The sequence below is a fragment of the Charadrius vociferus genome, unplaced genomic scaffold (assembly GCF_000708025.1).
Source record: "Charadrius vociferus isolate BGI_N301 unplaced genomic scaffold, ASM70802v2 scaffold79, whole genome shotgun sequence".
Classification (NCBI taxonomy): Eukaryota; Metazoa; Chordata; class Aves; order Charadriiformes; family Charadriidae; genus Charadrius; species Charadrius vociferus.
The window spans coordinates 1870481-1897644 of record NW_009650182.1 but is presented as its reverse complement, the minus strand read 5'-3'; the positions used below and the strand labels follow the sequence as shown (position 1 = coordinate 1897644).

General features: G+C 41.2%; 1 protein-coding gene across 3 annotated transcripts in view; it reads left to right on the top strand.

The window, feature by feature from the left end:
- The first annotated feature begins 6238 nt into the window (after positions 1-6238).
- LYN (LYN proto-oncogene, Src family tyrosine kinase) overlaps positions 6239-27164 on the top strand; it is a 31417-nt gene continuing 10491 nt past the window's right edge. The window contains exons 1-9 of one of the 3 annotated variants that reach the window (XM_009892783.1): positions 6239-6307; positions 7554-7602; positions 7695-7800; positions 8150-8248; positions 8358-8461; positions 9968-10117; positions 11425-11577; positions 18549-18731; positions 19678-19754. In XM_009892783.1, coding sequence (XP_009891085.1) covers positions 6239-6307; positions 7554-7602; positions 7695-7800; positions 8150-8248; positions 8358-8461; positions 9968-10117; positions 11425-11577; positions 18549-18731; positions 19678-19754 — 990 coding nt within the window. Of the gene's footprint in view, positions 6375-7553; positions 7603-7694; positions 7801-8149; positions 8249-8357; positions 8462-9967; positions 10118-11424; positions 11578-18548; positions 18732-19677; positions 19755-27164 lie in introns of all 3 variants that reach the window. The other 2 variants (XM_009892781.1, XM_009892782.1) reach the window with 2 other exon arrangements.

The following is a 27164-nucleotide window of genomic DNA, read 5'->3' as shown; positions in this document are numbered from 1 at the left end:
CAGAGGTAGAGAAGATTGTTGCAACAGTCAGGTACTGCAGATGATGTGGAAGCAGGTCAACATAGAGAGGAAGTCAGCAATAAAGGGTAAGATAAATTAATTCCTTAAATTTAATATTTTCCCCTTTTTTTCATGGAATGGAAAACTTGAGCAGTTGATTGAAGTGATGTAGAAAGTTAGGTGGACGCTGTCCTGTGCAACCTGTTGTAGGTGACCCTGCTCTGGCAGGGGGGTTGGACTAGATGATCTCCAGAGGTCCCTTCCAACCCTAACCATTCTGTGATTCTGTGATTCTGTGAAGGTACTGAGAAAGCAAGTGTTTGTGTCCTTGGGCAGAGTGGGCTTATGATTCTTCCTCCCCAGCAGTTTTAGGTCTAAGTTGATCATCTGAGTTAGTTTCGTTTTTGAGACACTTCTGCCTTGACCTTGAGGGTAATACAGAGAAGTCTTACATTCTCAGTTATGCAGGAGATCTGATGCGGGCATCACTGTGTTACCTCTGGATTTTTAATTAGTGAAGTAGCAACAAAGCAGGTGGCATTAAAGGCCACAATGAAACATCTAAAATAGAGGAGGGAAAAGATACTCTTTTCAATTTTTGAAAGAGGTGTTAAAAAATAAAATTATTTACCTCTCTGCTCTCTAAGCTGCTTCAAAACTCCAGGTTTAAAACTAGTTGGGTTTTTTTATATGTAGGTGTAAACAATTGTTTCATGGTCTTTGATTCAGAAGTTTAATATAGAACAATGTTCAAGACTCAGAATAATTTGGAGGTCTTGATTATTTTTTTTTAATTATACTTCTTAATGCACTGTCTCTTATTTGTACTGCTAAGGAAAAACTTTTATATATATATGCATAAGAAATATTGTGGCTTAAATGAGGAGTTTACTGCTTATAAACCTTGTAATTGAATACAAATTTATTTTATTTATGTATCTGTTAAAATACATATGTATATATCTGTTAAAAGCCTAAACCACACACAGAATTGGTGTTTATATACATGATTACAGACCTTTTGAGCAACAGATATTTATTTGATAAAATAGAGTTGCTTGTATACACAATATTGTAGTTCTAATTCTTTTTAAAGTTACTTTATTATTGGAAAAGCCAAAGTATAATCTATGTTAGTTGTTTTTTAAGTTTGCGTTTTCTGCAAATATTAAAATGAAGCCACTCTAAACTGTTGAAAAACCTGTGAGGGTTTGAGAATCATTTTCACGAAGACATGACTTCGATCAAGAAAATCCCAGACATGTTGGGTGGATTTTTAGGAAATGGTTACTAATGTGCACCGTAACTATTGTATGTAACAGAATCACAGGGAGGAGAATAGTGATCATGAGCAAAACGAAAAATGAGATTGGCTTTGCATCTATATGATGCAAAGAATAAGCACTGGGAGGAAATGAAACCTCAAATGCTGCTGATGGTGGATGGACAGGCGTCGGTCACACGAACCTTGGCTGCTCGCAGTGGGAAGTATTGCGGCTTTAGACACATTGCTTGGCTGGTAATATAGCAAGAGGCAGATAAAGCAACAGTGTTTTGGGGACAGACAGCAGCTTTTAATCCTGGAAAAATGTCGCACTAGTCCCCTGTAATCCGTTCTGAAATTAAGACCCAAGTGTGGCTGTAGCAAGATGAAATAGGGGATTCAGAGGGAAAATTCAAGGCAAATGCCTCTGGAGACATCAAAATCGGTGTCTGTGGAACAAACTGCTGCAGAGGCTCTGTGTGATGGTTCTTACGGATATTCCTGTGGCTTTTCGAAGAGTGCCTGAACTCACATTCTTATCACCATGCTGCAGATGTTAACTCAAAAGTACTTGTGCTTGCCTTTTAGCCATGAAATACAAGATGATCTTTGTTAAAAGAGAAGCTGATACTTTTTTAGATAACTGTTTATAAACATTAGCAGCTATGTTATACAGTGTTTCTTCTAATTATATGTTTATCTTTGATGTCTAGAGGTGTGGACAGGACAATAAATGAAAAGCATGGATGAAAAGTAGTATCTTCTGTATTGCAAAGCTGTTGGAATGGGAAACACCCGAGAAGAGACTGACAGTATTTCCTCTGATGTCTAAATTATTTTTATCTCTGACGAACAATAACATAGTTTCTTTTGTAGCGATGCTGCACTGTCTGGATTGCTCTTTGCTTACCGTATTCTTTTTCTCTTTATACCTGCACAAAACGCTTCCTTGATACTCATTGTGACACGGCAACAGAGAGCTATGCAAATAAACATTTTACACCAAGTGAAATATTTTATTTATGCCTGAATGAACTTCCCCTCTTCAGATTTTCCTTATGACTACTCTATGAAGTAAGAAAGATGTACACTGCATACACATTTTGTATTTCAGAGTTTCTTTTTGTATGGGTAATTTGCTAGGGTCGAATGTTTGTGAAGTTAACTTTGGTAATGATATAGCATTTTGTATTTTGAAATCCATTACAATGTGTGTTGATTGAAACTCTGCCGTCAGTACTTGCTGTTTATGCTGGCCCCATGAATCTTTACTGTGATACCGCTCTCAAAACCCTGCGAAAGACCCAGATCAGATTGTAGTAAAAATATGTAATACTGTACTGGAAACAAATAAATCTGGCATTGCAGATGAACTGAGCAGTCACTGAGCGGAAGCTTTTGAAACCAAGACAGTTATGTTTGCTTTGGGCATAGGACTGATCTTATGGAATTTTAAATGCGCAGTCTGGAACCCAGTGCACCGAGCTTTACAGAGAGACAGCATGTACAGAAATATAAGATCTTGTGGCCTTTAAAGAGTCAAAAAATTTTTCATTTCACAGTATGAAAAGAACATGTGCTCATTGATCCAGTTTCTACTGCTTAAAAACTATTTTTCAACTTTGCTTATGCTTTGTCTCCGATGTCTGCCTATACTTGTTTAGAAATAACATCAGGTCAGAAAGATAAATATTAAATTATATTAAGTTGCCCAGAGAAGTTGTGGAAGCTCCATCCCTGGATGTGTTCCAGGCCAGGCTGGATGGGGCTTTGAGCAACCTGGTCTAGTGGGAGGTGTCCCTGCCCATGGCAGGGGGGTTGGAACTAGATGGGCTTTAAGGTCCCTTCCAACCTAAACCATTCTGTGATTCTGTGATATATCATAAACTTAACTATATTGATATATATGTGCTAAACATTCATTTTATGTTATTGCATGTTTTTCATATGTTTCCTTTGCAAGATTTGAGAGGCTTGTTTTACAAAGAAGCTAAAAGTCTCAGGAGGTGTCTACATCAGCATTTTAGTTAGATCAGGATCCCACTCCTGCAGCAGTTGCCCCCACTTTGGAGGCTGTGCTTCATGTTGTGGAGCAGACTCGGAGTGCGAGAACAGGACTGCTGTAGGAAGATGCAGTGTGAGGCTTACCTTTAAATAAACCCTTATTATGGTCTTGCTCCTACCGAACATTCAGTCCTTGGGGCTATACTGGAGTGAACGGGGCAATCGCCCCCCCCTGAAGCCAGTATGGGCTTCAGCACCAGCTGTTGGGGCTGGTCTCTACTGTAGACCTAGTTAAGTCCTGTGGTGGTCCCGGGCTTTCATCTCCATCAGGAAATAAAACAAGAACCGGTGCTTCATGATGAGGCTCAGGATCTTCTCTTTGTTTGGTGCCATCACATGTGTTCTCTCACATACTGTATCTGTGTGATTTCACATGACGTCGAGAGGGCTTCTGTGGGACTACAGAGCACCTGCACATTGGCGTTACGGATCCCTTGTTGTTACCGTCAGGAACAAATGCTAACCTTGAGCTTACCGGCACAACCTCACAGCAGGCTTACGTTACAGCTCTTCACGTGCTTTAAGCTGCAGAAAAAAATCCGCATAAAATGCTTTTCTCCGAGTTTACACCAATGCTGGGCAAGCTGCAGACTCTAAAGATAACTTCAGCTTTCTTACAGCAATAGGGAAAGGGATTTTTGGCTGACAACTTAGATCAAATTACCTTATGTCCTCCACTTTAGCTGTTTGTTCTGTAGAAGCAGAACTATTCAAGAGCAAAAAGGTTAGCACTTAGGTGGCTCAATACCTGATCTTGCAGATACAGCGGGTAATTAAACACTGGGCTTCCTGATGTCTAGGGTGAGCGTGCAAACACTAGCTTGCCTGCGACTGGACAGAAATTTCCTAGGAACCATTAACTACAAAACAAGAGTCTTCTATGTATCCACAATTATAAATAAATAAATAAAATTTAGGAAAAAATCCTTCTCAGTATTTCAAAACAACTAGCATGTAACCCATGTAAAGATGAGAATTTGGCAGAATCTTCCAATGGGTGTTTGCACATAATGAAATTAAGCATTAAAGATGTTTGCTTCTAAGGGAGGATCCTGGCTGAAGGTGCCCCCCAGTGCCTTCAAACGAGTATGGGAACACTGAAATATTGACACACAAGAAGAGGAAACTGTATTCCCTGCCTCTGCAGGATGATGATGCCTGGTCAGTGCCTATTGATTTTCCATATAATTCCATTTATTTTTATTTCAAGAGAAGACGAGAAGGGCAGCAATGAGTTCTCATGATGCTTTTAAACCAGTATCACAGTTCACTGCATCGCTGCTGAAATATTATGGACAGCCAAGATTTGTTGGCAATAGGTGACACACAATTTGCAGAAATGGTGGGTGAGGAGGTACCCTCCTCTCACAGTTGGAAGAAAACATCCAGCCTGTGGATAGGACAGTGCATCTGTCATTCTGTGGTGCTTCCTCAAGGTCAGGATAGGAGATTAAATGAAGGCGATGTGGGAAGTTGAGACCTGCCGTGAGGGAGTACTTGTGGCCTTGGTTTATTGTTGCAGTCAGGATTATGATTATTGTCAGTATTGTTACAAACGTACGAGTCTTAATATGAACCCAGACCAATCTGGCTAATTTTCCAACCTACAGGGGTAGGGTGTGTAAGGCATTGTCCCATTGGAACAGTTGTGTCCGCAAGTGGACACCTCTACTGCTTAAACTGTTTACTATGATGACCTTTTCTATCCTAGAGATGAAGGTAAGAGTGTGATGTAGTATAGGGTGTTACAATCTACTTTAGCTTCTCCAGCTGTGTTTTAGTCAGTGCTGGTTTACTTGAGCCCGTATATGCACCGAGCTCTTATTTTAGGTTTTACATTGTTCTTCAAGGAACTGGCTTTAAAGATTAATTAGGGCAGGGGGGGAGTGAGAGTGTGTGTCTGCAAGGGAAAATGTGACTGTGAACCTAGCATTAGAGCACTGACCTGAAAGGAAGGAGAGAGGAAGGAAGGAGAGGTTTGAAAAGCATTCGTAGTCGATTCTTTGAAGAGTGAGTATAATTTCTCTCCTCTGAGGGAAGAATATACAGCTAATGTCGTATATGTGCTTGCTGAAGTACTATGTAATTACATCATGGGATTAGCAGTCAGGTTCCAGTCATGTAGATGCTAACAGCTGTATCTCATGTGATTGAGCATGGATGCACATCCTGAGAGGAGGATTATCCTTCGAAATTGTACTGAAGAAGAAATACTCGTGCGGCGTTTTGCCGTCACCGATACACACCTCGGATATTTTAGACCGCTGCGACAGGCCCATTTGAACAGGGAGATTCATTACTGAAGGTCACAGTAGCAGCATTATCTGCCACGGAGCTGGGACTTCACAAGTCACCAGCCTCATGCGAGACGGGGATTTGAATCAAACAGAGCTCCCTGCTAGACTGGCATACGCAAAGTGAAGTGGGGAGATACAGGGGTTGCTGAATCCAGCTGCAGTTCTCATCATTTGGACTGGATTTTTTTTCTACATCGTCCAAAGCAGCCTGTTCTCTAAAACGTACAGAAATAAGTTGTCACTACAGCAATTCTATTTTTCTTATATCTACTCTGAAGCTCACAAAAGTATCAGAAAGATGTAAGGGATTTGGGGGGTGGGGGGGTGGCGATTGGGGAGAAAATACGATAAATCTGAAAATACTGAAATGGTAAATAACTATTTTTGAAATGTGTACTTCAGGTGTGGATTGAGACAAGAAGTCATTTCTTTCCTTTGCAGCAGAAAAGAGCTTTCGGTGTGTGTTCCTAACCTTCAGTTGTTCTCCCCGTGGACTATTCTGTATGAAAAGGAAGCAAGTTTTTGCTGCATAGCCTAGATGATTGCATGGGAAACGGCTTGGTTTATGGCATAATGTTTTTTGTTTAATACCTTTTTTATTTCAACAGGAAATATGGGATGTATAAAATCAAAAAGGAAAGAGAATCTGCATGGAGATGGGCTAGATTTGAAGAATCAACCAGTACGTAAAACTGAACGAACTATTTATGTGAGGGATCCAACGTCCAATAAACAGCAAAGGCCAGTAAGTAGATAGTCTCAGGGGAGAATTCCAGTAGCAAGATCAAAGCATGACTGGCATAACTTAAATTTCAATCCAAAGCACATGCATGAAGAAATTCAAGTGATCATTAGTACACAATTGGGCTCTCAGTGTTGTGCAGTTCACCCTCAATGAATAAGTACTTAAAGAAATGAAAAATAAAAATCGGTGCTTTGTTGCTTAATTGCTTTGTTATGTTTGTCATAGTTTTCTGCATGAAGACTGTAATCCTTGGGGACACTTGATCTAGATATAACCACATCTGTAGAAGAATGATAGGTGACTTTAGAAAACCCGAAGTAGCTCAGAACCTTTTTCAAAAGTATCGGTGTTGGGTTTTTAATAGCCATGGGATTCAGGTGTTGATTTTTCTGAGATAATCACGGGTGATTCTTTACCAGCTCTAGTCAACTTTCCTTCTGCTCACTAAAGGCCACTGCTTGACGTTGGGAGGGGAGCGGAGGGCGCAGGGAGCAGCGCTGTGCCGCAGGAGGGACAGCCGAGCGGCGGTGCCGTGTGTGCTACCTGGCCTTAGAAAGGAAGGGCGCTGGGAAAAGGGGAATCCCGGTGGGTACCAAGTGGGTTTGCTATTTTGCAGAGTGACCGGTACCTTTTTTCCGCGCCCTCTCTGCTGTGCTGAGGAAACCGTACATCCTGACTGCCCTTACTACAGGAGCCATGCTCTCCGCCAGCACGAGGGACACCCTTCCCTCCCCTCCCCTCTCACCAGCTCACAGTGTGCTCTCGATCAACCTACACACATCATGAATTACCATTTACTTTTTTTTTAATTGCTTTTTTTTTGTCTTGCACAATCTTAGCCACATAACTGTGGTTATAGTTCTTTAGCACGACAGCTACATGTTAATAACTGTCCTGTCAAAGTGCTCTGCCTTTAAAGCCTCTTCAGCAGAAGTAACGATGCTGTGAACGTCCTCCCCACAGCTTGTGTCACCCCTTCCCGAGGTCTGAGCTGCTCAATTCAAACTCTAGCGGGGACTTATTATATTTTTACCTTTTGAGGAATGGTGGGAAAAGATTGGAGCATTTCCTTTTAATTTAAGACATATAAGATGATACCAAAGCAACTGAATAATGTGTAATTGTTATGTAAGGTTGTCACAAAGATCTAAAACTGCTTAATTAAAGACATATTTTATTGTAGGCAAATCCAGAAGCACAGCTCTTACCAGGACAGAGGTTTGTCAGTGAAGGTACGTTTTCATAGGAATCTTACCACTGTGTGCTATGCCCGTGTCAGCCTGCGAAATAATGCCAACGTGCCTTTGGCTTTCTACCTTTGTAGAAGCAGAGGAGCATGGAGTCATTGTGGTAGCTTTGTATCCCTATGATGGCATTCATGAAGATGACTTGTCCTTCAAAAAAGGAGAAAAATTGAAAGTTATAGAGGAGTAAGTACGACAGTACTGATTGTATCGTAGTTTTTCTTTGGGGTCATCTAAATCCTTTTATAATTTTTTGATATCCTACTCATAACATGAGTGTATTAATGGTAAGAGAGCTCCCTGATATGTGAAAACACAAATGCACGTGGAGCTGTTGTTGGACTTGGCAGCTGCCCTTGGTAACAGCGACCAAACATTGATCTGGTGGAGTCAATGGCTTCTAAGGTGGCTTGAGTTCAGAGAAGAGATGCTGCTTCTCTCTCCAGCGCGGGCAAAGCTCTTAGCACAGTAGAACCCAGATAACACTTCATCATTTCCCTTTTCTGTGAATACTACTGCTGTTTCTGTTTTTCAGGCTGGGGGAATGGTGGAGAGCAAAATCTCTCACGACAAGGAAGGAAGGCTTCATTCCCAGCAACTACGTAGCAAAAGTAAACACCTTGGAAACAGAAGAGTAAGTTCTCCTGGGCTCTAAATACTGGAAAAGTACTTCTTCACCCTGCTGCTGTATCCTTTGTGGGTGGGGGAAAGGAAGGGTTCTCACTCTTTGAAATATTTTTCAGATGGTTCTTCAAAGACATAACCCGAAAAGATGCTGAAAGACAACTCCTGGCTCCTGGAAATGGTCCTGGAGCTTTCCTTATCAGGGAAAGTGAAACATTAAAAGGTAGGCTGTGGGGTGGGTTACTTTGGAATGGAGAGTAGAGTTAAAAACATACAGTCTGTCTTCACCAAAATTGGCATCAAGTGACACTGGGTGTGGAGTAGTCGTAGTGTATCCTATTGTGTGAATTTTCTGCAGTACTGAAGGAGTGAGAAGGATGAGAAAAACACCAGGAAAAGAGAGAAGAGAGTTACAGGTTAGCACCCAAAGGTGAGACAGGAAAGAAAACGTGTGTGTGTGATAACACTGACAAGAAGCAGGAACGAATGGAGAGATCTTTGTGATTCCTTTATTGAAGGACACTTTTCATTGTAAACAGTAGATGCTGCATTTTATATTCTTCCATTGTTGGGTCTGTATCCTTTACTATAAGTTTTTAAATGTAGTTAGTGCATAATGAGGGGTTTACACTTCTGCACTGTAGTGTGTTTTTTTTCCAAAAGCGTTTTGGTAAAGGTTTCTGCTGTAGACAGAGCTCTTTGTACTGAAAAGCTTAGTGAAGTCTCCAGAATCTTGGCTGGGACTTTCAGAAAAGCGTAGGAGGTTCTGGCCCAGCATCTGGACCCTGACAGCAGCCTGGCTGGATTCTCCAGTTGGATACGCTAACACCGCATCCTCCAGAGAAAGATGCATGAATCCCTTCAGTAGATTGTATGCCTGTCCTCTCCACAGGGGTGGTTTTTCTGGCCCTAACACTGCAGATTCATCATTAGGTAGCTCTCTGTAATGGGCCCATATCATTGTTTCTGTGCTTTCAAATGAAGACTCCAAAATGAAGTTCTCAGAGGAAGACTCCTAAATTCAACATAGGCTGCTGAGAGTAAGGCAAAGCACCCCCAAAATATTTCTTTCTATCCCCTTCTGTCACTGGATCTATGTGTGGGGAGAGAGAAGGGGGTGAGGTGGTTTCTTATCCTTTGAAAGGGGACAACAAGAATTGTACGAGTAGAAGAAATGAAGAGCTCTGTAGTTTAGCATAGATGCTCTGCTGTCCTAGCTTAAATCCCAGGCAAGGTTAGGCTCCCTGGGACTGCCCTCCTGTGTGTCTTAAGCCATCTCCAAGCTATCCTTTTGCTAGTTGGCCCATGATATCCTTTTGCTAGTTGGCCCATGATATCCAGCGTGTTCCTTTTCCGAAACGCTGATCCCTGAGTTCCAGTTTCTGCTTGAGGAGTGTGACAACCTGGCCCTGCTTTCCCCGCCGGTTCCACTCAAGATGGGGGGACTTTCTGCAGAAGTGGGCGTTGGACGTGGAGCTCCCCGGCTTATGGAACTCCCAACTTTGTTGAGTAAGATTGAAAAAGAAAGTGTGACTGTAAGCATTTTGGTGACCAGTTCAGGACCGGCTATTGGCTAACTTCCTCTTGTTGATTGCAAAATGCTTTTTGAGGAAATAAGGGAGTAAAAAGAAAAACAGACGAAAAGGTGATTTTGTTAGGTTCAACTGTATATGTGTGGACACTGTAGATTTTTGCTATCTGTTAATGATCATTCTTTCTTTATCCACAGGCAGCTATTCTCTCTCCATAAGAGACTATGACCCACAGCATGGCGATGTTATTAAGCACTACAAAATTAGAAGTCTAGACAATGGAGGATTTTACATCTCTCCAAGAATAACTTTTCCCAACATCAATGATATGATAAAACATTATCAAAGTAAGTTAAATCAGTTAGTGGATTACTTAAGAGCATACAGCCATTATTTCCTGTGAAGGAAAAGAAATGCTTTCTTGTTTTGTTTCAAACTTTTTCATCTTTTTTTTTTTATTTTCCCCCCACTAAATAACGCAGGCATGCATGTTATCAAACATAAAGTAAAACTGGTTGGAACCCAAGTAACATTGTTATCATAATCAGACCTAATGCTGCTTTGCTCTGTGGCATACCATTGTGAAATAAAGAATAGCTTTACAGAACACCTCATCAAAGTGATGATGATGGAAACTACAGTAAGAATTGTGTTGTAAATAAATAAATTCTGTATTTGAAAGTACATTTGTATTCACAATTAGCAAAAGTATGTGTAGACTTGTGAATGTCTTCTTGCAGTATTAAGCATGGAATTATTTCTATTTTTCCATCGAAATTGTTTGTTTGTTTGTTTGTTTGTGAATGGCATTTTGAAGGAAGTAAAAGTCCATTGACTTAAAAGAAAGAAAATTTCACCCACATAGAATGTATACATTTATTGTTTTAAAAAAGCGAGGGGGGGGAGGGGCGAGAGGGGGCAAGGGACAAGTTTCTGCCTATGTTTTAGCTACAAAAGTGACTTTTCATTCTGTAAACCCTGCTGGTGGGTAGCTCCAAAATATGCATTTTTCAGTCTTGTAACTGGGAAGACAGAGAAGACAAAAAACGTAGGACAGAAAATCACACAGTGATTTTTCAAAGCCACACTGAGGACTTGGCCATGAGATTTCTCTGAGTTGTTGGACATGTGTGATAATTCTTTGGCACAGCTGGAAAACCTAAGAATTATTCTACATTTGTGTTAAAGTTATAGCTGGTCAGTGTCTGCAGGAAAAAAAAAATGCTGACCTACTTCTGCTTGGATGCACATTTATTTGAAACAATGCTACAAGAAAATTTAATGACAAATTCAGAATACAGGTTCCAAGCCTGACTCCAGTGTGCATCTTCATCAACATACTGACAGTAAACAGATCTTATATCTGATTTAGTTGGTACAAATTGTATTAAAAAAACCTTAATACTCTGATCGTAACCAGATGCATGTGACACTTCTGTATTGTATTTGTCTTTGAGTACCAACTCTCAGTTCAGAGGTGCTTAAAGTTACGTGAAATCACCAGAAAGGTTACATTTTCATCAAAACACCTGATTATTTTGAAAATGATTTTGAGCTGGTTAGGGCCCACCTGCAATTAAGTAACGTGTGTCTCAAGTTGCAAAGCACAGAAGTGTAACAGATTTTGTATTTCGTTTTTTCTTTTGAAAACCAGAGCAATCAGATGGCTTATGCAGAAAGTTGGAAAAGGCTTGTATTAGTCCCAAGCCTCAAAAGCCATGGGATAAAGATGCATGGGAAATTCCACGGGAATCGATTAAATTAGTGAAGAAACTTGGAGCTGGTCAATTTGGAGAAGTCTGGATGGGTAAGTTTATCCTGTTGGAAATAGTATTTAAAGCTGCTGAAAGAAGTGTCATTTCTGAGTCATTCAGAATAGTAGTGGGCACAAACCTGGTCTGATAACCCTGTAAAACAGCACAGCCAGGCTCAGAACATACCTTCTTGTGAGGAGAGAGTATTTGTGAGGGGGAAGATATCTGGTATCATGGAACAAGTCCTTTTGTGTCTTTCAAAGGGAAAAAAAGTGAGTTAAGCACTGTAATTTAGAGGGTTGAAGACAATAGAGGGGGGGTTGGTTGTGTTTTGGACGGGAAGTTGAATGTTATATTAAGTAAAATGTGACTCCTGTCTCAAAATCAGTGGGCATCTCAGAACTTTGTTTCAAATCAGAAAGCGGTAAAGAACCTGAAATAGAAAGAAATCATGTCTTTTAGTGAATTATGTGTAGAGTTTTCGTTGTCTCTTGGTAAAGAAGAGACTGCAATATAATGCATGGGACTGCCATACTGGGTGAAAAACCGGGACACTTAATTCAAGATTATTGCCTGCCAGATTGCCGCTGAGAAAGTAGGTGACTTAGGTAGTAAGAGGATTAGAGATTGATCACCCCCTGCCTTGAACTATCATGCAGGCCCCCAATAATGAAAGTGTCATAAGACTTAAAACTTGTAAATGTTGATATATATCCTACAAAAAAATTATAGCATTAATTATTATAACCTTAATTAGCTTTATTTGCTTATAAACAATCTTATTTTCCCAGCCTCAGTGACTTCCTGTGGCAAGGGGCTGTGATGACTCTCTGATCACATTCTGCAAAAATATTTAATCCCCTTTGCTTTTGAAATGCTGTCTGTTCGGGGATCTGAGTATTGTTTTGGGTTCCATATTGCACGTTCTGTGTGCTATTCGTTACTTATACACTGGGTACTGTTTACCATCTTATTTGAGGTAAACTATGCCTTTCTCCCAAAGCCTTCATTATGGTGCTTTTTCAGGCCAGATCATTGTCTCAGCCCTTCCCTGAATCTCCTTTTAGGAGGTTATATTTACATAGTAATAAAATTGTTATTATAATAATGGAACATTTTTGGTTTGTTTGTTGATTTGGTTTGTTGGGTTTTTTTTCCAAGATTCTATAGGCAGGGCATTTCTGAGCAACTTAAAAGTGTCTCCCAAAACTAATTAGAAGACACAAAGCTATGAAGGGGTCTCGGATGACGTGGGGGAGTGTGGCAGGCTAACAGCAATGTCGTTGCCTTGAAGAGATGCTCTCATTTAGAAAAGTAAAGTGCAGAGTGGTGCTGTTTGAGTGGCAAATTCCACACACAACTACGGTGTCAATCAGAAAACTCTTAATTCAGTCATAGGTGCTGTCTTTTGATACAAATCGTGTAAAAAATGCAAGCAGCCCATCTTTATAATATAATGTAGCAAAATTCAGCCTTTTATTTGCCTTCACAAGCAAAGGCTTAAGAAACCCTCTAGCTACGATATACATGAGTGACAATTTACATACTAGTGAAGACAAGCATCAGCCATTGTGCAGGTTTTTTCCGTCTAATAAACCAGAAATGTTTAACTGACACTGAAATGCTGTGAAAGACTTTGTGGCAGAAGGTAGTCACCTGCTTGAAAATGTAGATCATTTTGGGAAGTGACTACTTCTGCACACAGGCACACGCAAAGGCGTAAAACTTTAAAAGGGTGTTTCTGGTTCAAGATGTTTCCTCTTGTTTGTGTCATTATTTTAACATCTAAATCGGGCCTAACCCCTGCATCTGAATTGCCGCGCTGTGAGAGAAGTTAATGTACTGTGAAAGCGATCGCCGTGTTTCCGCTTCTCCACTTTCTTTCTGAAGCGAGAGAAGCTGATTTGCATGGCGCAGGCCCTCTCGAATCAGGAGGGTGGTTAATCTTAGAACCAAAGAAGTTCAAGCTGGAAAAGACGTATTAGGTCAGCGGTGCAGTGCAGGGTGTCAACAAACGCTGCGTATTGGCATGATCAACCAGGGGCGTCCGGAGTTATGTAGAGGTACGGAGAAATAACCTTGTTGTTATGCCCTCCTGATGAGAGAGCTGGTTGTTACCTCTCCCCTCGTATAGGACAAAATTATTTTTCAGCCATAGCGTGAATTAGAGAGAAATAGTATTCCATGGTTTAATTAATAAATAAATTTCCTCTTGATAAGGGGTACTTAGAATTGTGGTTTCAGAGGGAACAGTGTCCCATTCGGAGGAGCTGGGTTCCCCAGTGAAGAGGGATACAGAGCTACTGGAGAGAGTCCAGCAAAGGGCCACAAAGATGATTAAGGGACTGGAGCATCTCTCCTGTGAGGAAAGGCTCCAATAGCTGGGACTGTTCAGTCTGGAGAGGAGAAGGCTCAGGGGGATCTCATCAATGTATATAAACACTTGAAGGGAGGATACAAAGAGGACAGTCAGGCGCTTTTCAGTGGTGCCCAGTGCCAGGACCAGAGGCAACGGGCACAAACTGAAACACAGGAGGTTCCCTCTGAACATCAGGAAACCCTTTTTCACTGTGTGAGTGACCAAGCACTGGGCACAGATTGCCCAGAAAGGTTGTGGAGTCTCCGTCCTTGGAGATATTCAAAAGCCACTGGACACAGTCCTGGACAGCCAGCTCTAGGGGGCCCTGCTTGATCAGGGGGTTGGACCAGGTGCCCTTCAGAGGTCCCTTCCAACCTCAGCCCATCTGTGATTCTGTGATATATGGGAAGACAGAGATAATACTGTTACTGCAATGTGAAGATAAGCCAGCATATCTTTTATAGTCTTTTCTTTCTGGTTTGTCCACAAGTACACTTTGGGCTTCCAAGTTGACATCTTCCTCTTGCACATTTTGGAGGAAGTTAGCTTATGTTATGGGAGGACTAAGAAAACCCTAGGAACAAAAATCAGACCCCCACATGCCCCAAGCACTGGGCTGTGCTCCTGTGCGACCTGTGCAGAGAATCTTTGTCACTTACGAAGCGGGCAGGTGAATCTCCTCCAACTCCAAAGTGTTTCTTTTACACGGAGAACACTTGCTATAAAGGACCATCAATTTCCCAGTTTTGTCACTTCAAGCGCATTTAATTTCTTTCTTCGTTACAGCTATGTGTAATTGTATACATTTTGTAAAGAGTTTCTGGTTTTAGTCTACCAAGTTAGCATTTATGTGTGTGTTTTGGGCATCAGCTGTGCTGACATGATAGATGAGACAAACCAGCATGGCAGAGTTGGGTTCACATTTTATGCCCTGCACCATGGAAGCAGTTAGAAAGCTGCAGCCTGTGCTTGCTGCCTTCACATGTGATGGGCCGTATGGAGATGAGCTAGAGATGGAGCTACTGTTGCATTCCTCTGCTTTTCAGCTGAGAGATGGCTGTAGCTGGTGAAGGAGGAGTGATGTGCTGATGTGCAATAGGATGCAGAGAAGCTGCTGTTCCTTAGTCTCTTCCCCAGTGAGCATCTCAGAAATACTGTACCTCCTGCAATCGTAACAGCCTGAGACATTATCTGGCTTCTAACAGTGTCATACCTCTGTAGCTCAAACAAGTTGCTCCCCAGTATAACCTTGCAGGGAAGTACTGTGAAAGCAGAGGAAGGAGAAAGCTGCATCTTGTAGCCTTGTTCACAAAGTAGTTCATCTTCAGTCCTGGAGATCTGGTCAGAAATGGTAGGCTCAGTCATTAAGCCAATGCAAGAAATTGGTGGCACCTTGGCTGTCCAAGCTACTATGTCAAAATAATCAACTCCAAAATAAATACCTGAAACACTAACAATTTTTTGAGGAGTCTACTCTAGCATATAGAGAAGAACAGGGCGCTCTCTGTAAGACGTCATGCCGTTCCTCAGACTTACGTACTGTTGCTTGCGGTTTTTGACCGTGGGGTTCAGTGCATCTGGGCAGCTTCTTTAGTGATGAACCAGAGTAGCACTGCAAGAACAGGGGCTATGTTTTATGCATTTTTGCTTCTGGTGTGCACTGATACGATGTGAACCATAATGCTCTGGGGTATTAATAATCCATGAAGAGAATTCTCCAGCAGGGCGAAGAGAAAAGTTAACAAGCCAAATGGAGCCATTATAGTGTATTTTATTAATGAGGCGCATTTTGCTTGCGTCTCAGGTGAAAAAGATTGTCTCATTCGGTATCCCCTAAATTAGAATATACATAATACGTGTTTTGGAGGTGTGTTTTCTTCTGCAGCTGTTAGAAAAATCAAAGCCATTTAAAATGAACCAAGAAAACTTGCTGGCACATCTCATCAGTATTACAAATACTTTTTTACAGTACGTACATGAGCTGAATGTTAGCTGCAAAGAATCTGAATTTTATGTCAGGTGTTCTAGATGTAAGCAAGCATTTCATTGCTTACCTATGTTTTAAAATTCATGTTTAGGCCGCAAACTGCCTATATGTTCATTCATGTTATGTGGCAAGGAGTACCGTGACACAGGAAGCACTGGGTTTACACCCAGAGCTAGGTTCAGTTCAGCCAAGGCAGACATCAGTGAAGGATTCGGAGCCCCAGGTACCGTACGAAGCGAGGGTGATGCAGTGCTGTAGCCACCCCTGCCCACAGCTGCCTGTGCATCACTGGAATCCTTCTGTGATGGAGGTTGAACATCAAATTTGCTGTTGCTTCGCTGAAATGCTTTGAGGTCACCAGTTTTCCCTCTGCCTGCGCAAAGGCTGCAGTTTCTTACCTGTGCAGTGAGAGTGTGCCCGCAAAGCAGACGGTCTTTATGGAAACTAGCATGGAGGTTCTCATGGTAATGATAAGTGACCTGACGTGAGGACTAGGACTTCGTTAAGATGGGATGGTACAGTTGCATACTAAAAGATGCTGCCTCCTCCAGGTCTCTCGCACCTCATATCCTAATGTAATCCTCCCCTTCAGGGGCACCATGTTCTTACTCTGCTACTTCGGGCTCACAGATGACGGGAGCTTTCTCCCAGACGATGAGGTGGCATCTGCTGAGCTGAGAGGTAGGGACCCATGCTCTGTGAGGGTTCAGTTCTGGTGTGGTCTTCGGCCCAAATTGAGCTAAGACTGGGTTTAAATTCCAGTTTTGCCAAGCTGTCAAGGGTCCATTTTTTACAGACGCCATTGTGTGTGCTCATAGAGTTCAGGGCAAACTTTCCTCAGTGTTTTGGTGTCCCATTTCTCCCAATACCTGATGAAATAAATGAACTTGAGAGAGATCGGGATCAAATCTCTCTGCTTCTCTCTTCAGCTAATTTGCTGTGTGTGTTACCACCAGAAGGTCAGGGTAGACTTTTTTCCAGCAGAAATCATTCAGATCAGTATCGCTCCGGTGTTGTAGTAACGTAAACTTTCTGTAAGTAGAACCCTGTCTTGATGGATCTCTTTAGTGAATGTAAAATACTGTTACATAGTTAATGCTAAGTGTGTTGGTCACAATTGCTTCACCGAAATAGTGATATTAATTAGTATGTTCAGTAGAGTATTCAACAAATTGGGAGTGGTACTCGTGCTCTGCTTTATGGTATGTGATAGAATAGCAGAAATGATACAAATAAGCTTTCTTCTTCTTAAGAAGAAAGGGATGTATTTAGCATCTGTTTTTCTGATGGATATAAATTGTATACCTGAGCTTTAACAGCAGAATTTGACCTGTAGTTGTCATTTCTTATTATTAGATCATCCAGAGACATATCATTGTTATTCTTTGACCTGACCATGTTTGGAAAACCATATTTAATAATCATGGAGGTGAATAGTTTGTGATAGACATAGTGACTTTTCTCAGGTGATGATCCTTCTTTAAGAAAAGTGATGGAAGACACAGTAGTTAGAGCAATCACTTAAGATCTGGAAATTAGTTCCTTGCTTTGCCACTGATTTCTTATGTTAAGATGATAAATAGTATAAGGAAATTGTGGACTCCGATTTAGAGGTTTATCCATTGTGGTAATACTGTTTGGATTGTTGCTGAATAAGGAAATGAGGCTGTTTCATTGAGTCATGAAAGTTTTGCCTCCTCGGAGAAATATTTTTGCAATGTTGAAATAGGTATGGTGGGGGACAAAAGGCTGGGGTTTGATATTACTGAAGCATTCTGTAAATCCAAAATGTTATGAAGAAGTTGTATTTATGTCCCCCTTTCTCTCTTTCTCTCTCTTTCTGTCTCTCCCCTCCTTTCTTTTTCAAATTAAATTACTTTACAAGGTAAACTTTAGGATCAGTGCTTGCTACTCTATTGTTTTTTTAATGCTATTTTAACATTTATTTAATGTTTAGAAACCATTAAAGCAGAAAATAATTCATGGCTTTTCTCTTTACTGATAATTGCTTTTTATATAATTAGAATATCACACTAGAAGGTTTGATAAGCAAAGAAATGAAACAGCTACAGTCTCTTCCACTCTTGGCATGGGCTATGTGATAAGAAGTTATCACGTTTTAAATCTTGCTCTGAACACTGAAGGACTGCAGTCCTGGCAGCGTATCTTTGTTGGTCATGAGAACGCTCATTCGACTGCACTTTCCTGTAATGCTCAGAGTACTGAGGGTTACAGAAAGGATTATAAGCATGAGCCTGGCATGCATAAAATGGTTATAATCATGGTATTTAAAGATGCTCCAGAATCTTGAAAGCAATCCATGGACTCTATTAGATTCTAAGACAATTTATGTGGACATTCATTAAAACACCTGTTGACTGTTTGAATATTTTATGCATAAATGAGAACTTGGTATGAAGTAAGATAATTTGCTTGCTTTATTTTTTTTTAGATAACTTATTTCTAAAAATAGGGAATGGATAATTTTTCAATGCAATGTTGTATCAGTCGCAAAATAAAATGGAATTCTAGTGTAAATATTTGTGCTACATTTGGCATTTGCTCTCAGGCTCAGCTATTACTGGAATCCAACCTCACCTGCTTTACAAATTCCTACTAGTCGGGGCGCTGTGCGGCGCAGCGACTTCATGCGCACTGATCATATTCCCTCCTTTTAGGTTACTATCACAATAGCACGAAAGTGGCTGTGAAGACTCTGAAGCCTGGAACGATGTCTGTGCAAGCCTTTCTGGAGGAAGCCAACCTCATGAAAACACTTCAGCATGATAAGCTTGTTAGGCTTTATGCTGTTGTGACCAAAGAAGAACCTATTTATATTATAACAGAATTCATGGCTAAAGGTGAGAACAACATTGGATATGCAAGCAATGTTTTAGTAAACTCTTCTGCTTCTCAAAAATTAGTCCCCTGTCTTTACAAAGGGAGGAATAAAACAAGGAAAACTCGGGATTTTAGTGTTATCCTTTTGAATGCTCTGATATAAAGTGAAGGAGCACCTATCATAGAGGATGGCTGAGGCTTTAATTTGATGCTTCATTGCTGCATTTGTGAAATAATCTACTTTTACAGTTTTCTTAAATGTAGCATTTTTAATTGTTTCAGATGCAGAGCATAACCCCCAAAATAGCTCAGGTTCCTTTGGGCCCTACCTAACTTTTGTGTCTGGTATCATAGCAAGGCAATTGAAACAAACCTCAGAAATTGCCTTCTGTGGCCCTTGAATTGATAAATATGTGCGTAATAAGGTGAGTGATGAGTGGTCCTGCAAGGATGGCAGCACTACTAGAAAAGGACAGCCCTTATTAGAGCATTACTACCCAAAAGAAGTGAGGTTTCCTTCTCAGATTGTCTCGGGTGGTAGTTTTTCTTGGTTCGTTCTGTTTTCAAGCAATTCTGCTGATAACTTTGTAAAGAAGTGTTGAGCCGCTTATTCTTTATGACTTGGAAAGGATTGATATGTGTGATTCTCCTAGACAGCTCTCCTGATATTCTGTAGAGCAGGGTACTTACCAAACCCCACACCACTGAACGGTGGTGTGATGACGGTGGCATGGTCTGATGGGAGTTTGCTATACCCAGGAAAATGGCAAAACTGGGATGCCTGACATGCTGACTTGCATGTTTCTGTCGTTATATCATGGAAGGAGTCTGCCTTACTGCAGTGAACTTGAAAATACATCAAAACACTTCACTGCAAAAATTTTGTGGTCCAGAAAAATGGGGGCGTAGTGTGACCTTTATTTTGGTAATAAGCTGCACTGACTTAATCTTTCTCGGCTGTCACAGGGAGCTTGCTGGATTTCCTGAAGAGTGATGAAGGAAGCAAATTGTTGCTTCCAAAGCTAATCGACTTCTCTGCTCAGGTAAATTTTAAGCAATATGCTCAAAATTAATGGCATTTATGGTCTGAAATTCATGCTGGGCAACTTTATCCTAAGGGTTTTTTTTCATTAAAAAATAATTTCATTTTCAAATAAGTTTTGATCCGAGTAAATAGGGTTACTTGAAAGGAAGGAATAGATAAAAGATTTCAAAGGGAATATGTGAAGTTAGGCTTAACTCTGAGATACTGCTGGTGACCTGCTTAGATGGCAGCAGCACACAGACACTTTCCTTTGTGGAAAGGCTGCTTTCACTTCAAGTGGCTGCAAGTTGAAAGGGTAAGTACAGGTTTGCGAGTCTGTGCTTCTGAGATTCCATCAACGTTAATAAATGTGTCATTTTTACTTCTTAGCTTAGGTCAATTGGTCCAACTTTTCTTAACCTCAAGGGACTATTGTTGGTTTCAAATTCTTATGTAAATTACTGTGAAATAAATGAAATCTAATCAAATGATATTTTAGGTACTAGTACCTGATTTATGGATCGTGATGATTGTTTCAAAATATACAAGTTATCCCATGTCATAAACAAAATCTGTAGAGAGAGACCTCAGAATGATTTGTGTGTCAAAGCCTGGATCAAAGGTGCCTGCAGCCCAGTGTTTCGCCTCGGACAGTTGCCAGCAGTAAATGTCCAGGGAGGTGTATAGAAAATAGAGAAAAAAATGTGCTTTTGCAAGTTGTAATTCATGTTACTAATAGCTGTTGAAGGCATTTCTGATAGGTTATTGTTTCACCAACCTTTTGGGGGTTTTGATATGCACTAGAGTTTGCAGTTTGTTGTACTCTTCAACTAACTTGTTACAATTCATGAGGAAAGACAAGAAAACCTTAAGAAGGTGTAATTAAACATTAGTGATTTATACCAAAAATTCACTGTAAGAATATTATATAACTGTTTTAGATAAGTATTGTAATATAAATAAATACAAGATTAGATATGGGGAAGCGTTTCTTTACCGAGAGGGTGGTCAAACCCTGGAACAGGCTCCCTAGAGAGGCGGTTGATGCCCCAAGCCTGGCAGTGTTTAAGAAGCATTTGGACAACGCCCTTAATAACATGCTTTAACTTTTGGTTAAAGTGGCCTGAAGTGGTCAAGCAGGTGGGTTAGATGATTGTTGGAGGTCCTTTCCTACTGGAACTATTCTATTCTATGGTATATTATATATCACATGTTGTTATATAGATGTTCAATACATCAAATACAGATTTTTATATAACATAGATTCAATGCAGGAGCTGGTTTTGCTATAATACTTGGTCCACTGTAGCTATAGGCTTTCTAAGTTTTCTGAACTCTTTGGGTACCTTGTCCTTGAGAATTTAGCAGGGCAAAAGCTTTGTAGATGTGGAAAACCTGCTGGATCCCAAGTCATGGTCTGGAGAGGTGAATAACAGTGGGCAGAAAAAAAATATACCTTCGAAAATAGTGTGTAAAAGTCAAGGGAGAAAAGAACATCTATGAGCAGTGATATGAAAGGAGACCAGGATGTGGAGAGGAACACACATGTGGGTTTATAGCAGACCCTTTTGTTGGAGTTAGGATGTTGTGTTCATTTTAAATGAATATTGGGTTTTCAGAAATTTAAGGCTTAAAAAGCTTAATGAACTGGAGAGCAACTGCATATGACTTTGGTAAATCACTTCCAACATGACAGGGGTCAGTGGTTGTCATTTACAAAGCTTTGAATGTCGGGTCACTTGAAATGGGCATCGCTTGTCACCCTGATCTGATAGCAACCTCTCAGAGCCAGTTCCTGCACTTGGCCTCAGAGGTCAGGACCTTGTGCCGCACAGGTGATACGAGAAGTCCCTCTCTTCACATAAGATGTAGACTATCAACAGAAAAACCTGAGAGCGAGCCATGAGTTGGCTTGCAGAGCGATCTTAAAGGGATGTTCAGGAAGGCCTCTCTGAGGGTTTCTAGCTGCAGCCCAAACAAGACTCTGGAAGAGAGATACCAGGATTTTTCTCGTGGAGAGAATTTTTGAGCAATTTGTAAAGAGCCTTTTAATGCCACTGGGTAATAACAGGACTGTGTGGAATAGACTTGCAAGCTGCGTGTGGTTCTCAGACCAGAGATTTCCCTCTGACCAACACAGACGTTCCACTGGTCTTCTCCAACTCTGACAGTCTGAATGTTAATTGATGGGTCTTTAGTGCAAAAGAGACAAAAATATTTTCAAACTCTGTTGGCCTACTGCTAAGGTAATGGTAATTTTACTGCAGAGCCATGGATCACGCTTTTCCAGAATGTAAGCTGTATATAAAGGAGAACATAAAATGTGTCTAGTATTTTTGGTATGACTCTGGTTTGTGCAAATGGAACACTAATTTATTCTTACAACAGTGATGTTAACCTCTCTGTACAGCGCAAGGGGAAAGACATTTGGAGAGCTATGTTTCAGAAGAGGTTAAAAAAAAAAAAACAAAAGAAAAAAAACGTGGAAGGAAGCTCACGGTGAACTACTTAAATAAGAGCAGGCATATTTTTTTGCCTTGGTGGACACACACTTGATCTCTTCATGGCTGTCTAATCCCACTGTTCTGGCAAGGCAGTTTACCAGACTATCCCTCAGCCTTCTCAGAAAGGCTGAAGATGCAACAAATGGTAGCTGAGGATTGGCTTACTTTTCGCCTCGTGCATCTGGGATGTTGCAGGAGGCTGGTCTGCTCCCAGCCATGCTGCACAGCTGGCTGGCTCGCATCCACATACGCGTGCACAAGACCTCTGTTGCAACAAAAATGGCTGAAAGAATTTGACCCGTTGCAGAAGGGTACGTTAGCAATGGGCTTGTGATACAGCAGGAAGAAAATGGGCAAGAAGAGATTCCACTTAGTGTGTTGCCTTCTTTTCCAGAGAAATGGACTTTGGCACCTTATAATGGCTTTGTCAGATAAGGAGAGACTGGGAATGGGAGAAGGGGAGGGGAAGATGTAGTCTCTGTGACTATCAGACAGCTGAAGAATGAGGTGTGGGTAGCTGAACAGGAACCCCCAGCTGAAGCCCGTTTTCCAAGTGGTGTTGAAGAGCGCTGTGGGTTGGTGTTTCCATTGCCAGATTGCTGTTAGTGCTCCACCCCCTGACCTCGTAACACCTTTGCCTTCAACAGTCTTGAAAGCTGCATTTACAAGGGGTGAAACATGCTGATTTTGCAAAAAAGCAAAGGAAAGACTACTCATCCAGGTGAAATAAAAACCTTTTAAAAAGATAGCATTTTTCAAGCAAGTTAATAAATATACTCCTACTCTGCTATGCTTAATTTGCTGTTTTGTTAGCTTAACATCTACACTCACTGATTGCCATTTTTAACAGTGATAGCTGAGTTCTGAGGAGAGACTTTTTAATAGGACCTGTTGCAACAGGACAAGGAGTAATGGTTTTCAGCTAAAAGAGGGTCAATTCTGACTAGATAGAAGGAAGAAATTGTTTACGATGAGGGTGGTGAAACACTGGCACAGGTTGCCCAGAGAGGTGGTAGATGTGCCATCCCTGGAAACATTCAAGGTCAGGTTGGAGGGGGCTCTGGGCAACCTGACGTAGTTGAAGATGCAGGGAGGTTAGACTAGGTGACCTTTACAAACCATGCTATGATTCTGTGAGTCTACTTAGTTACCCTTACATGTAGTGACTACTTGAGCATACAGCTGTGGATTCAGGATTTTTACGTTTTGGGGGTTTTTTTGCTGTAGTAAAAATCATATTTTATGAAATTAGGCTCGTGGAAAACATGGCAAGAAAATGCTTGCTAGGAAGGTTGTCCAGCTCAGTTTCTGAAGCAATCTGCCCTCTGAAATAGCTGAAGTTTCTCTTTTGTGTTTTAATTAGTGCATGTGAGTAGGGGCTGGGGAAATCTAGTGTTAGCTATGCCCTGGCAATGATTTTGGCCACTAGAGATGAATGCTAGAAGTCTCTAAAAGGAGTGTGTTTTAAAGGAAGCTTAGTTTTGCAAATGTGTCTTCAAGCACACACTACCTGCTTTAGTAGAGCAGAGCTTCGGCATCTCCAGTAGAAGTTGGCAGAATTGTTGATATGTTGGACATGCCAGAAACAGCCAGGAATACGGAGAAGGCAAAATCTGAGCCTGTTTACTGCCTGTGTGACCGCCTCTGGTGCCTGGGTCAGCAGCACAGCAACCTCACCAGCTGGCCTTGCAACTGCCATACCTCTGGCAGGCGTTAGCTGACACGATTGACAAGCGGTTCCCCTGGTTCCCCTTCCTGCCCGTCAGCTCAGCCAGCGGGCTCGTGGAACCCAAAGGTGCTGGTGCTTCCCGATTACAAGCTGGAGGGTCAGCAAATTTTATCGCTTTGTCCGTGGGCTATACTGCCATATCTTGCTAATGAAGCAGGCCAAGACAATCCACGTGGACATTGCCCATGTTCTCCTTGGTCGTCTACAGGCAACAGCATGGCTCCTTCAGCACTAAAGCGACTGGCAAACTCTGGATTTTACTGGTTGGTTTTTCTCTTACCCTTGAGATAACTCACCCAACGAGCTCCCTATTCTTTGTTTCACAGTTCTTGAAATCATACTTGCTCTCTTTGATGAGAGCTGCCAAAAACGTACGATGGAAATTCAGTGAACCTTTTGCATGTGTAAACTCTCCCTCCTTCTTACGCAAATCCGTTATCTACCATGTAGCACACACATGCATGGTGGCTGTGGTTAGGAAAATTATATCAGTTGTTACTGAACGTACTAACGTCATAACTTTCAAACTGGTCAGAGCTTTGTCATAAAAACAGTCTGTCTTATTTCCCGTGCAGGGCTAATACTTTCATTAATTCTTCTATGATCTACAACCTCATTGGCAATTCTTATCCTCCTCTTTCTGCCTTCTAAGGCTACAAATTAAAATTCTAATAAACTTAGAATAAAATTAATAGAGATTTTTGATGCAGTGCTTTAATATCTCTCTCTCTCCTCTCTTTTTAAGGGGAAAAGGAAAAGTCTTAAATCAGAATTCATTTTAACTCTTATTTGGCATTGGGAGATTTCCACTGCAGTCTTGCTATATTCTTTTTCAGGTTTCTTTTATTTTTAATGATACCCTCTAATGTTCCAGTGCATAATTATATACATTACTTTAATAATCCTTTTTTTCCATGTGTCTGCTTTGACTACATCGCTGCTTGACTGGAGCAAGAGGAATAAGTTTTTGCAGCCTTTCCTGACTTCCCCTTTAGGATAAGCACTGCTGCAAACTGAACATTGGTATGACACTGATAGATCACTTGAAGATTAAAATGTGAGTGTTTTGCAACAGTTTTCAATTGCCGGATACAAAGGGTCTACACCCCTTCACAGACAGCGAGTCAAGTAAAGATGAACTCTCTTTTTGAAAACTCTGTGATCAAGAAGTATATTTTGTTTTCTTATGCATCTGGACATTATTGAAAGGAACCTGGCTTTGGTTAATCCCAGACCAGAGGCAATCTTGTCCAGATCAGTAACATGTGTTTGCTTCAAACCTTTCAAAACTGCAGACTGTTTTTAGTGAGGCTCTTCCCTAGGAACTGAGAATTACCAAATTTAAGGCAGTGTGAACCTCAGGATATGCTCCATTATTTCCTCTGCTTAAACTTCACCAGCAGGATGCTCCCTCCCACCCTAAGTACTTTGGACTCATTTCCAGTCTGTTTTTCGGGCTGCTTTACCTGCTCAGGCTGGAGCATCCCACAGAGCCCTAGGCCTGAGCTGGTGGACATCCGAGAGCAGCTCTGAGGCCACCATCCCCCACCCCCTGAGCAAAGGACGAGGGACACAGCCGGGATGTCCCGTTCACGGCTGGACGCTCAGGGGCAGCATCCCGGTCCCGGGGAGCAGTGATAGAGAGGGAATTTCAAAGTTGCCTTTATTCACAAATCCCTGCCTTCTGCTGCCTGCCGTTTCATGTGCTGGTTTATAGTATGGATCCTGAAAAGAGTAAAAAGCCACGTCTGCCAACGCAAAGGGAAATCTTCTAAAAGTATACCTAAACCATCTCTAAGTAATCATTTCTACATTATTTTGCTTTAAAATAGGGCTGGAGAGCACTGGGGAGGTTCTCAGCCCAGTGTTTCTCAATATTTTGGAAATTGTAGGTCACACCCTTTTGTTCTTTTCCCCAAGGTTGACTTCATTTGTAACAAATAAAAGCTCAAGTTTGAATACTGATTCATCACTTAGATTTTTTTTCGCTGAGTGAGGATGTGTGAGTTTGGATTTACCGACAGTTTTCAGGTGTCTCCAAACCCACCCATATCCATGAAAACTGTCCTAACCCAGCTCTTGCCCTTGTCCATCCCGTGTTCTTACGCCTTTGTCATTCCCATTAACCACGTGTGCATCCTTGGCCCTTTCAGTGGAGACTGAAGCAAAGGCAGACATTTAAAAAGTTCTCTGTAGCATTTGCATGTAGTCTTCTCCATAATTTAATTTAATCATTCATTTAATGTGAATGTTTTCCTTGGCCTTGTCCTGTTACTAATGCACCTCTGGTTTCCTTGCTTATACTATTTGTAACACTTTTTGTGGGTGGGCTCTTCTGATTTTTGTCATATTGGGGCATTTTTTTATATTTTGTGATTTGACTCTATAATTTTTGGGTGTTTCTGACCATGCAAGATTTGGCCAACTTGTTCTCATCAGGCACTGTCTTTACAATAGGAGTCATTTACCCTTGCACTTGTAATTGCTGGATTTTTTGGAGGTGTGGTTGTTCCTGAGATCTCTTTCCCATGAGGTTGTACTTGTCAGCCCTCCAGGTTGTTTAAAATTTGCTTTCCTGAAAAAAATATAAATATTCATATTTGGCCATTCTTTCATTCCCTTTTGGTTTTATTCCACTTTGTTTCTTGATCGCTGTCACTTAATTTTCCTTCTCAACATGACATAATGCATTCTCAGCATGATGTAAAAACATCCTATCAGGCTGACCCTAAGCAAACCCATCTGGCCTCTTTAGTATTCCACATTTTTACATACAGCCAAGCAACGCACAAGTGGAATCCATTACATGTGTTGCCGTAACCCCCTCTCTGCATGAAGAAACAGCATTGCAACCTATGCGTAAAAGACGCCTTGTTTGAAATTACTCTTGCAAAAGAGGATCGCAGACTTTTGGAATGGAAGTTGAAATCAAGCATGTCTTTGCGTTGAAAAAATGGAGCTATGAAGGAATCCAGAAGTTCTCTGGTTTTGCAGGAAAAAAAATATTAAAATAGTCAAGTTTCACCTTCTGAAAAAAAGCACAGAACTGCCCATCCCTCTATGTGCTGTTTAATATCAGCTGTGATGTTTCGCCGAGGAAGTCTTTGAGTTGTGACCAAATGCTTTTGCTTTTTGGGTGGCGTAGCTCTTCTGTGACAGTAGCTTCTCCTCTCCCTACTTCAAAGTCCTCTGCTGA